The sequence below is a fragment of the Artibeus jamaicensis genome, unplaced genomic scaffold (assembly GCF_021234435.1).
Source record: "Artibeus jamaicensis isolate MK-2021 breed Jamaican fruit bat unplaced genomic scaffold, CSHL_Jam_final scaffold_3151, whole genome shotgun sequence".
NCBI classification, from domain to species: Eukaryota; Metazoa; Chordata; class Mammalia; order Chiroptera; family Phyllostomidae; genus Artibeus; species Artibeus jamaicensis.
Window position 1 is genome coordinate 1101482 of NW_026522037.1, and position 12253 is coordinate 1113734.

General features: G+C 58.2%; 1 protein-coding gene across 1 annotated transcript in view; it reads right to left on the reverse strand.

Moving 5' to 3' along the window:
• Positions 1–6755: 6755 nt before the first annotated feature.
• Positions 6756–12253, reverse strand: part of LOC119043810 (kinesin-like protein KIF19) — a 29844-nt gene continuing 24346 nt past the window's right edge. Inside the window, exon 19 of the mRNA XM_053656998.1 lies at positions 6756–7129. Coding sequence (XP_053512973.1) covers positions 7029–7129 — 101 coding nt within the window. The 3' untranslated portion in view covers positions 6756–7028. The remainder of the gene's footprint in view (positions 7130–12253) is intronic.

Consider the following 12253-nt stretch of genomic DNA (forward strand, 5'->3'; position numbering starts at 1 on the left):
GCTCCGCCCACAAGGCCTGGTTCCCGGGAGCTAGGGGGAGACCCCCAAGGCTGTCAGTGCAGCCCGCTAACACCAGGCTGCGGCTGCAGCCAACACGGTCCTACTAACCGACTGAGGCAGCCCCTGCCGTCTTCGGCACCCGCCCGCGAGCGCGTATCGGGGAAGCGACCGAACCTCTCTGCGGTGGTCTCCAAGTCAGCCACCGGGAGCCACCGTTCAGGGACCCAGTAAGGCCCGGATGAACGGTGCCTATGCGTGCTTAGCAAGATGCGCGGCCGGCCGTTGCTCTGAGCATCACTTATTTTGTAAGTGTGGTTAATGCACATAAGTTACCATCGACACCATTTTCAAGTGTTCAGTTCGGTGCCATTGGGTACAGAACTTTTTCACTTAGCGATGTTCTGCGTGGTTCCTGCCTCTGGACAACCACTGGGGACCGACTGAAACCCAGACAGTTGCGGGAATCGAACCGTCAACCTTTCTCTTTGCGGGGCGACGCCCAATTCACGGAGCAAGCTGGCCAGGGCGGCAGCTGTCTTCTGATGGAAGGAATGCTGTGTCTTCTCCACTCCTTCCCTAGATAGCGCTCAGGCACGGAGAGTTCCCGTTGCTGGGCCCTGCAGGCCTGGCCGCAGAGAAGAAGCCAGGAAGGCCCTCCTGCAGCTTCACTTCTAACCGTGGAGACAACAACGACAAAAGAAATGTACTGCCCTGGCCGGTGTGGTTCAGTGGGATGAGCACAGGCCAGCGAACCACTAGGTCACTGGTTCGATTCCCAGCCAGGGCACATGCCTGGGTTGCAGGGGCCAAGCCCTCAATAGGTGGTGTGGGAGAGGCAAACACACGTTGATGTTTCTCTCCCTCCCTTTTTTCCTCCAGTCCCCTCTCTAAAAATAAATAAGATCTTTAAAAAAAGAAGAATGTACCAACCTCTTCTTTGCACCCATCCTCCCCCTTAGCATGAAAATAGCCAGCCCAATACCCTGTACCCACCTACTCCCCAGCTACCACCTTCTCAGGTAGCCTCTCAAAGCCCGAGTCCCATTCCCAGGGCTCCATCCCCCTTCCCCTCAGCCCCACTCACTCCCCTGCCTGGAAAGAGGTTTCCCCCACAGGCAGGCTCTGGATGGCAAAGGGCAGGAGCACTCAAATGCAAAGATACCAGTTACCTTCTGGTCGTTACAGTGGGTGGCAGGTGACAGGCCATGTCATGTTACTAATAGGGTTTGAAATCTACAGACACAGCAGCTGTGATGTTTTGTCATGTATGAGTTTAGTAGGGCCCCTGCGACGAAGTTCCACAGACTGGGTCACTTAAACGACAGAAATTTAATCTCTCAGTGCTGGAGGCTGGCAGTCCCAAGGTCAAGGTGTGGGCAGGGTGGGCTCCTTCTGAGGGAGGGAGGGAGAAGTGCTTCCAGGCCTCTTCCCTGGCTTGTCGGTGGCCATCTTCTTCACTCCATTAACTCCCCTCTGTGTGTTTCTGTCTCTGTGCCCAAATTTTCCCTTTTTTAATAAAAGTACGGTTATACCGGACTAGGGCCCACCCTAATGACCACGCTTGAACTTGATTTCATCTGTAAAGATCCTGGTTCCAAAGAAAGTCACGTTCGGGGGTGCTGGGGTCAGGACTCAAACAGTTCTTCCTTTTTTTTTTAAAGAGAGACAACATGTAGCCTATAATTCTTCTATAGTAACTCCCTGTTAAATGTTGGTTTCTGCCACATGTATGTTAGAATGGTTAAAATACATGTATAAATTTATAAACCCAGACAACACCACATGCTGGCAAAGATGTGCAGCAGCGGGCACTCCCTACACAGCTGGGAGGAAGGCAAAATAGCTCAGCCCTTTGGGAAACAGTGAGCAGTTTCTTAAATAGCTAAACCTAAGTCTAACATGTGGCCCACACACTCATTCCTCAGCATTACCTAAGAGAAATAAAGACCTAAGAAATTGACCTGAGAGAAATACACTTGCACAAAACCCCATATGCGACTGTTCTGAGTGGCTTTATTCACAATGGCCCCCACCTGGAAACGGCCCCAAACCTTCAGCTGGCAAATGAACAGACAAGCAAGCTGGGTGCATCCAGACATCGGAATCCGTCTCACCAACACAAGGAGCAAGCTGTCAAAGCACAAAGCGACAGAGACAAAACTCAGGTACGTCCTGCTGCATGAAGGAAGCCGAACTCAAAGCAGGAGACACCGTGTGATCCCACTGAGATGACGTTCTGGAAAAGGAACAGGCACTTTCCTTCCAGGGACGGGGGTTGACGAGGGTTTGGCCAAGAAAGGAGTGAGGAAACTGGAGGCGACGGGACCATCTGCACCGTGAATATGGTGAGGATGGCTCCGTGGCTACAGGTTTGCCAAAACTCATAAAACTACAGGCGGACAAGGATTCATTTTGTCCTATGTAAATGACACTGCCATTAAACAATATTGTAAAATGTAACTTCTCCAGTGGAGATTTAGCTCGTGGTGAAGAAGTAGTCCAGCAAGCCTGCGTTGGAGGTGCTCAGTTAGCATCTCTGCAAGGCCAGCCGTTCCCAGACCACCCTGAAATGGGGCACAGAGGGACATGGGCGCCCCCTGATAAAAGGGCTCCTGGTCACATAAGAGGGGGACATGGAGAACAGAGTTCTGTGTCTAACCAGAGCCAGAGTTCTCAGCCAGGCTCTTTGCGGGGTAGCATGCACTGTCTCCGGCACCTGGGAGGGTTGGTAAAGGCAGGTTTGAATTAAATGGAGGTTCAGGCTCCAGGAGCCAGAATCCTACACCGGGAAAGCCTTTACACAAAACTGTTTGGTGACCCCGGCCAGGCTGAGGAGGGGGTGAGGGCCCCAGCTAGGGGAACTCGGGTGGGGGAGGAAAAAGGAGAACAGCTGGGTAATGGGGACCAGGTTCCCTTTTGGGGTGGTGCAATGTTTTGGCACTAGACAGAGTCAGTGTTTGCATAACATTGTGAATGTGCTAAATGATAGTGAATTGCTCACTTTAAAATGGTGTAATATGTCATGTCAATTTCACCTCAATTAAAAAACTCACACATCTCCTTTGGAATAGCTACATAGTATACTCACAGATGAGGCAGCAGAGGCTCAGGGAAGTTAACCAACCAAAGGTACACAGATGTATAAGTGATAGAGTCTGGACCAGAAGCCAAATTCTGGGCTCCAGAGCCGGAAGTCCACTGCACTGCAGTCCCTGTGACCCGGAAGGCACCTGCTGTGAGGGCTTGTGAGCAGGCCAGCTCCTCCCTGGAGACACCACCACTGTGACTTTCACCTCCCTGCTCACGCCCAGACCCCCTGCAAGTGCCAGTGGATCCAGGATGACTGCCTTTCCCGGCAGGAACCTTGTTGGCTTCAGCGCCTGCACCCACCCCCGTCAGGACCCCTGGCTCCCTGTGCAAAGGCCTCCCCAGGGCTGACCACAGCCTAGCCCGGTCTCTGGGCTTCAGTCTGAGTTATTGCGATGTCCCCTACAGATGACAGCAATTTCTGGTTTCATAACCAACATTGCAACAGAAAAAAGACAGAAGTGCCGTGGCTAGGGATAGTCAGCTGCTGATAGAACTGGCTGGGAGGTCCCAGGTCTCTGGGCGCTTGGATCAGGGGGTCCTAGGAAGGAAGAAACAGGAAGAATTGGTATGAGAATTGCAGATTCAGCTCGCCTTTTGCGCGGGTGATGGAAAAATCTGGGGGACCAGACAGGAACCTCATGAGCAACCCTGAGCTCAGGCACCCTCAGCCCCACCCAGGCTCAGCGCCCTGAGTCCATCTCAGAGGGCATGTCTTGCCTGCAGGGCGGGGTGGGTTCACACAGGAGAGGTGGCACACTGGCCGTGATGTGGGGCATTCACCCACCCTACGTGACCTCACAGGGGCTTCGGTCCCCTTCTGTGCTTAATGGCTCAGGTGACACCCCTTTCCTGGGGGCGGCTCTGTACTCCGAGGAGGAGGAGGACAACAAGGGCGTGAGCTGTGCTGGTCTAGGCAGCCTGTCTGCTGGGGGACCTGCCAGGTCGTCCCCTGCTGGCAGCCCCGTCTCAGGTAGACAGACCACCTCCTTAGTCTCGCAGCTGCTCCGGCTGCCCGTGCAGGGAGCGAAGGCTGAAAGGGCACCGAGCTGAGAAGAGTGATGTGTCATTCCTTCCTCTCAGGGCAGCAAGAAACAACCGCTGGACCTTCATGAAATCCAAATAAAGCACCGTTGGCTCACCTTCCTTTTCCACTCGGGCAAGTGCTTGGCCTCTCAGAATGCAGAGAAAGCTCTTAGTGAAGAGGCCCGGGCCCAGTGTCCCCAGCACCACCCGCCTCCTTGGAGCAGGTGGCCCAGGCAGGCCCAGGGGGTCCTCGTGAAGCTGTCCTGCCTCAGCCTAGGCCCTGAAGCAGACCCTGAGGTGGGGTGCAGGAGTGTACTTGGAAAGCACCAGATCCAGGAGCAAATGGATCTCAGTCCCTGGGGTTGTCCATCAGCGTGGAGAGGCTGCCCCCATCGGATGGTGGGGGTGGGTGGGATGGGGTGGGGGAGGGATGCCCCGGGGCTGCGCTGCAGCATAGAAGGCTTCCCACACCTTGCACAGGAGCCGCACCTGGGCCGCAGGTGTGCACAGAGAGGGCCCGAAGAGGGCAGGGCCTCCCCACACCTGGCCAGCTTGTGGGGGCCCTGGGTGTGCTTTGGCTCTCCCTGCCCCTGTAGCCCCAGGGCCATCGCCTGGCTGTGTATTTGTGTCCTCTCTTCTCAGGAGGACACTTACCTCCAGATTGGAGGCCCACCCTAAACCCAGGGTGGTTTCACCTCAGGATTGTTCACTAATTCCATCTGCAAAGACACGATTTCCCAATCGAGTCACATGCTGAGGTTCCGGGGACAGGCATTCAGCAGAGGAAGAGGAAGATGACCCTCTGGGCCTGGAGCCGACCGTCCAGGAGGGCAGCCCTGCTGGATTCATGAGCACAACATAGCTCTCCCCCTCCAGAAGGGGCCCCCGTGGGCTGGCCTGCACCTCGCCCAGCCCACAACGTGTTCGCACAGATGTGGACACGGGTGTTCACACTCATGCATGCACACAGATGCATACACATGCACTTGCACAGACAGATGTACATGTAGCACACAGAGACACACTCAGACACAAAGCACCAGTGTGCACAGCATGGGCCCACACACGGCCCCGGGCAAGGCACGCTGAAACCCCAAAGCCTTCGACTAGGGGCCCATCAGCTCCAGAGCCGTGGGGAGAAGCCCTTCTGAAGGGGCATTCCAGCCCCGCCTCATGCCCTCCCTCCCCCAAGCCATGGCTTTGACTTCAAAGCCCAGCACCACTTCCGCCCTCGCCTCCTGGGAATTCTCCCAGCAATACTGTGCCAACCACATTTGTATACATCTCCGTAAGTGTCCTTATCCAGACCCCAAATCACATCACACATCCTGTTGTGAACCTTCATTCTTTCCGTTGGCGAATCTGGGACCGCTGCCCACGCCACAGATAATAGAACTGGGGCTGCTTTAAAAATAATGAATGCATTTTTAAATCTTCCTTATTCATTTATTTTTAGACAGAGGGGAAGGGAGGGAGAAAGAGAGGGACAGAAACATCGATGTGTGGTTGCCTCTCGCCCACCCCTCTACTGGGAACCTGGCTCACAACACAGGCACATGCCCTGACTGGGAATCGAACCAGCGACCCTGTGGTTCACCGGCCAGTGCTCAGTCCACTGAGCCACACCAGCTGGGGCTAATCGTTTTGCACTAGCTCATACATGTACAAGGTAAACACCAAACAGCTCAAACATGAACACAGCCCTTCCCCACTCCTCTTGCTGCTCCCACCGCATGCCCACTGAGGCCAGTCTCAGCCACTTCCTGGGACACGCCCAGGAAGGCAGAACACAGGCTCGCGCCTGTGCACACGCAGACTTGCACATACACGCCTGTGCACACACCTATGCACACACAGACAGGTGCACATACACCTGTATGTGCACACAGATTCCTGCCCGGCCTTCATAACCCGCACCTTCTGCTATCTCAAGGAAAGAAATGACGGATGCTTACGACACCCAAATGCGGTTGGAGCCCCAACTTTCTCCCAGGCCTGGCAACGCCGTCCTGCACCCCGTGGTCAGCGACGCGTCCCTCTCTGCACAGCTGGGCGTTGAGAGCAATGTCGGCGCTCACTGGGGGATGGTAGGTCGTCCCTCCTATTCGTGGGAATAGGAGAGCACACACGTCTTCCCCTGGTGCTGGCTCCTCCGGGAGCCTGTGAACATACTGGGTGGGGACCAGTGTTGCTCTGCAGACTGACCAGAGTTAATTTCACACATCCACTTGTCTGGGTGACGGAACCCAGACACCTGGTCAAACAGCAGGCTGGACGTTGCTATGAAGCCATTGTTCGGAAGGGACTGAGTAGAGCCCATGCCGCTGTGTGAGTGGGGGGCCACGCCCCACCAGGCGAAGGCTGCTAGACAAAAGGGCCAAAGTCCATGCGGAAGAGGGTCGCTGCCTCCAGGGCCTTCAGACTCCAGGCTGGTTGTGGCATCAGCTCTTCCCTGGGCCTCCACACTGCCCCAAGGACCCCAGACCTGCCCACCAGCAGTCACAGTTAAGGGGGCAGGGGGCTCCTTAAGGTCAGTCTCCCTCCCTCTCCCCTGACTCCTCGGGTATCCCCAACAGCTTCCTTGGCCTGAGCCGGCCTGAGCCAGCCTGAGCCAGAGCTCAAGGGCCATAGAGCTCCCCCTGGAGCAGGATCCAGGAGGTGCGGCGCCCCTCCGGACAAGCACCACAGTCAGGAATCAGCCACAGAAGCCCAAGGACCTCTGTGAGGTCCTGGGAAGGGTCCTGACACCCCGTGGGTGGCCTTCTGAAGGTGGCTGCTGAGGTTGCCTCCAGGGCAAAGGGCTGTCCCCCAAAGTGCCCCTGCCTGGGCCCCCACCTCTCCAATCCAGCCTCAGGGTGGAGCCCCACATGCCCAGACCTGCATCTCTGGCCTCCCCAGCTCTGCCACCACCACCTTCACTTTGGTCTCCTCGGTGCCCTGGCACTGCCGCCCTGGCGCTTGCGAGGGCTGCTGGGGGGCCTCGGGCTGTGGCGCCGGCTTCCGCTGTCTGCAGACCCTGGAAGGGTGGGAGATGTTGGTCAGTGGGCAAGGCTGACTCCAGTGAAGCCCAAGTCCCCGCCAGGGTTGCTGGTGGGGCTCCTGCCCAGGTGGGTGCCTGGCCCTGACTGATCCCACCCACCAGACTTGGGTCAGACCCACACGGGCTCTTGTCCCCCTGCCAGCCCTGCCCATGCCCCGAGCCACCCTCCAGGCCTGTGAGACTTGACCATCCCAACCTGGAGCTTCAGTCCTGACCTGTCTCGGCCACTGCTGCTCTGGTAGCAGCAGGCCTGTCCACGGGACGCCCAGCCGCCTTGCCCACAGTGGGGACACACACACGCTGCTGGTACACCCCCCTCACTCCCCCCAAAACACGCGGTTCGACTGCTGGGCACCACCAGCAGTTGCATAACCTTCTCTGGTCTGGGAGCTCCCGGCCCCAAGGCTGTGGTCAGTCAACACCTTTGACAGCCCTCCCTCAAGAGCCCTTCATAAGGAGGCACAATGACAAGAAGGTCCTATTGGGAACAGGCCCGAGAGGGGTGGCCTCCAGGCCCAGCGAGGGACCGAGGACCGGCCCTCCCTCCCTCCTGTTCCCCGGAAGCTTCCTGGCGATACACCGATCCTCCCGAGGGCTTGCTGTGGGCCGGCTCAGGGGCAGAGGAAATAGGCCCACGGGTGCCGGGAGTTTCCTGTCCCTGGGGAGGGTCCGGAGGACACGAGCCTCATGGACAGGGCGGGAAACGGGACCTCAGCCGTCTCCAGGACTCTGAGTTCACCCCGCAGACTTTGGTGTCCTTCTCCCCTCGGGGCACTGAAGTGGAAGAGGAGGAGGAAGGGGAGGCTGGCGAGGAGGGCAAGGAGCACGCAGACAGGCTGTCTTGAGTGTTCAGGGCGACCCCGGCGCAGGCGATACTGCGGGAGAACCCACAGTCCTGACGCTGCTGGTGACCGTGTGAAACCGAGCAGGCTCCTGGGAGCCCACTGGCCAGAACTTATTATCAGGAATGAAACAGGCAAGCAGCCTTGCTTTTGGATACAGCGACCAGGACGGCTGGGATCCGTCATGCTCTGGACCTGCGCTGTGCAGTTAAACGGCCATACGTGGCTTCTGAGGATGGATGTGGGCGCGTGTGGCGAGTGGTCACGCCCGAGGTGGCCGTCAACCTCCCACTGCCCAAACATCTCCTGTGGAGCTCGGCACAAGGATCCAGGATCCAGGAGGCCCGCTGAGCTTCATGTCCCAGGGCAGCAGGGGCGCCCCCTGGTGCTGTGCTGCTCCCTCCCCACCCCCACCGCGGCACCAGGGCAGGTGGGACAGACCTCGGGCCCGTGGTGCCTGCTCTCATCCAAGCCATGAGACCAGGGAGGAGGACTATGGTGCTGAGGGGCTGGGCGTGAATTCTGGGATGAGCTAGATGAGGGATTAGGGGAGTGACATTTGGAAAGCCCACCACATACTGGGCTCCTGACTGGAGTCATCTTGGCGCCCACACACCTGCAAGGGGGTTTGTTTTTACATAATTTCCAACCGACTCACTGATTCATTCATCCTGATTCTTTCACTCACTCACTCATTCATTCATTCGCCAATTCATTCATTCATTCAACCCCTGACTGACTCCCTCACTCACACTCACTCATCTGTCCCTCCACCTGAAGGAGACGCACTGAGCCGTCTCCTCTGTGTCAGGTGCTAGACAGAGCCCCGGGTGCTCAGTGGAGAACGGGCTTGACAAGGCCCCTGCACGCGGGGGCCGGGAGGGAAGGACGATGAGCCAGACTAGAAGGACGACACGCACTCCAGACCCTCCCGGAGAGGCTGGACTCCTGCCTTTCGCCTGCACCTGACTTTCCAAGTTTCTTTAAAACACGCTGCTGCTCCGTAGATGGGGCTTGGGAACTGCTGCTGGCGAGCCCAGCCCAGGCAGGACTCAGCTGCTCCGGATGGTCAGTTAGTGTCTTACTGGGGGCAGGGGCGCCTCACTGAGGAATTCCACCCCTGTCTTTGGAAGGGTTTGGCCTCGGGCTTCAGAACTGGCTGGGCAGGGAGCACTGGGGGGCAGTGAGCACAAAGACGCAGCCCCCCGGGGAGACGGGTCAGCAGGCCTGGGCCACATGGGTGGGAGGACAGCCCTGGGGGCACTCCTCATCCGTCAGCTCCTGGTCTACCGTTCTGGGACACAGGCGCCTGTCTGACCAGGTTCACAAATAAGGGGACGTGTTTACCTGTCCTGGCCACTGGTGGGGCAGTGAGGGCCCTGTCCCCTCTCAAAGGCAGCAGGGCACTTGTGGCCACACAACCAGATGTGACACATGTTGGGCACAGTGCACAGTGGGGGACCTGCCACACCACTGCCCCAAACTGCAATGCACATCAGATGGACCCAACGCCCTGGGCCCGGGCAGCCCCCCGGGGAGCCTCCCACGCACAGTGAGTCTGGTGGTCAGGCCCCCTGGGCAGTTCTACTCTCAGCCCAGGCCTGCCCGGCGCCCATCAGAGAACGGGGAGACCTGGACCGCCCCAACCCCTGCGGGCCCCCATTGTACACCTGCGGAGTGTGACTGTGCTCTGCGTCCAGCAGAGGCCGCAGCCGCAGCAGGAGGGACGAGGGGTGCCGTGCCATCTGGACACCAGCGTGCAGTGCAACCTGGGGACGTTGCTTCCACGCCCCTGGCCTCCGCTCACTCCTCCCAGTCCTGAAGGACCCTCGACCGGCTCTCCTGCGTGCCGACTCGCCCGTCACAGGAACACGCAGATGCAAAGGCGGGGACTCTGTGCAGTCCCCGTGGGGGGAGGAGGGCTCTGCCTTTCCTCAGAGCCCTCCCAGGCGGCAAGGCTCCACGCAGGGCAGGGCTCACCTGGCGTAAGCGAGGACGTGGGCCCTCTCCTGACACCTGCTGGGGTCCTGCCTGTCCCCCCTTTTTATCTGAAAAGGCTGACTTCTCTTGTACCCGGACAGGGCATCAGCTGACCCCAGGGACTCGCTCCTAATTCATCCAGCGGTGGCCTGCACTCACCCTCTGTTATCAGAGGGCTGTGGAACATTCATGGGTCAAGTTCAGGGGACCCCAGTTCTGCGCCCCCAGAGCTGCTTTCCGAGATACTGACTGTGAGCTGTTCATTAAGGAACAAGAGTCAGGAAGAACCTTCGATGCTCCCCGCTCCTGGCCAAGAGATTCAGATGGAGACGCTGCTTCAGGAGGGAGACCGCAGGACGCTGCCTCAGCATAATGTGGGTACAGTGTGGTCAACAGGGGGGCCAGCCCAGGGCCTGCTGGCTAGGCGGCCCTTGTCCCCGGTTTCTGAGTCACCTGCGGGGGTGTCCCGCCCTCGGGATCCACGCTTCCTCAACTCCCTGCAAATCATCCGCTCTCACTTCTGAGGTCTAACGCCCTTTCCCCCACTTCCTCCTTCGTCCAGAAATGAACTTCCATGGGTTTATCGGCCGATGTGGCGTCCGCTCACGCATGTATTAAACGCTGCTTCTCTCCTCTTGGTCCGTCTCCGTTAGTCTGGTTGCCAGCCCGGCCTGGGAGAAGGCGGTGGGGGACGTGTTGGTGTTTTCTAGCCCCCGCAGTGTGACCGGGACCAGATCACGAGGAAGCGCCCTGCTCTGCAGGGGGCCCGGGCTTCCCACTTCCCTTCCCACTGTCCAGCTGGGCATTTCTGGGCATTTCGCAATGAGACGCTGCAGTCAAACGCATTCCTCCTCCACCATCCAGAGGATGGATGCAGTCCAAGGGGCTCATGTCCAGATGGGGCAGAATGCGGAGGGCTGACCCGGGCGACTAGAGCTCCTGGTTAATCGGTGACGAGTCCCCTCCTGAGCCCCCTATAGGTGCCACACCTGCCCTCCCATTATTTCACAGGCACCTGGAGGCTCCCCTCCCACAGGCTGCCGCTGTCTTATCACCTCCTCCAAGGAGGGAAGGCAGCCAGCATGAGGTCAGGATCGCACCTGCCCTGCCAGGGGAGAAAGGGTGCTGAGCCCCTGCACCCCTGCCCCGCTCCCAACACCCCTGCCTCTGCGATTCCCTGTCATTCCCGAGTGTGAGAGAGAAACAGCGAGAGCTTCTGCAAGCGGCACATCCCGTGCGGGTGAAGCGCACGGCGCATGTTTTCAGGGGCTTGGTTTTCAGGTGCTGCCGCAGCAATGGTGGCAGCCACGCCGAGAAGTCACAGGCTGACCTGCGTTTCATCCTCAGAGTCCGGATTTGTGGGAAGCCCTGGGGAGTGTGGGTGGGAGTCAGGCTGTCCAGGGGGCATACCCACCAGCAGGACAGAGCTCGAGTGTGCCACCTGCTGCCACTGTCCTTGAAGCAGATCCCCAGTGCCCAAAAGATGCACTTGCCCTTGACCCACCAAGAACACACACACCAACAAAACAAGACACAGGGGACAAGGGGACAAGGGGACAAGGGGACAAGGGGACAAGGGGACAAGGGGACAAGGGGACAGCTGAAGTGTGCTTGGAGCTGGCCATCTGGAGCCTGCCCACCTGGCTTCAAGTCCCAGCTGTGTGACCTTGAGCAAGTCCTTTCACCCCTCAGTGCCTCAGTTCACTCATCTGTGCAGTGGGGAGACGGGTCGCTCCCTGCCTCACAGAACCATCGTAAGGACAAAGGGACGGATGCCTGTAGGGCGCCCAGCACACAGTAGGTGCTGAATGCACCGGAGCCCTCGCCACGGCGGAACCAGTGACAGAGGCCCGTTCCAGGACCGGCTGGCCATCTGCTTTCTCCAGTTGATTTGGACACTTTTACAAATGTTACAGAAATCTTCAATGGAAAGGCTGAATGAAAAAAAATTTTAAAAGGCGGCTGTGGCTCAGTGGGTTAAGCGCCGGCCTGGAAACCAACAGGTTGCCAGTTCAATTCCCAGTCCGGGCACATGCCTGGGTTTTGGGACAGGTCCCCAGTAGGGGGGCGCTCGAGGGGCAACGCCACACATTGGTGTTTACTTCCCTCTGTTTCTCCCTCCCTTCCCCTCTCTCTAAAAATAAATGAATAAAATAAAATTAAAAAAGAAGGGCAGAGTGCAGGCCATGGACCCAGGTGTGGGGCCATCCAAGTGCCACATGCATTTCTAAATTCTCCATCTCTACTCTCGTCCTCCACTGTTGGGGTCAGTGGCCGT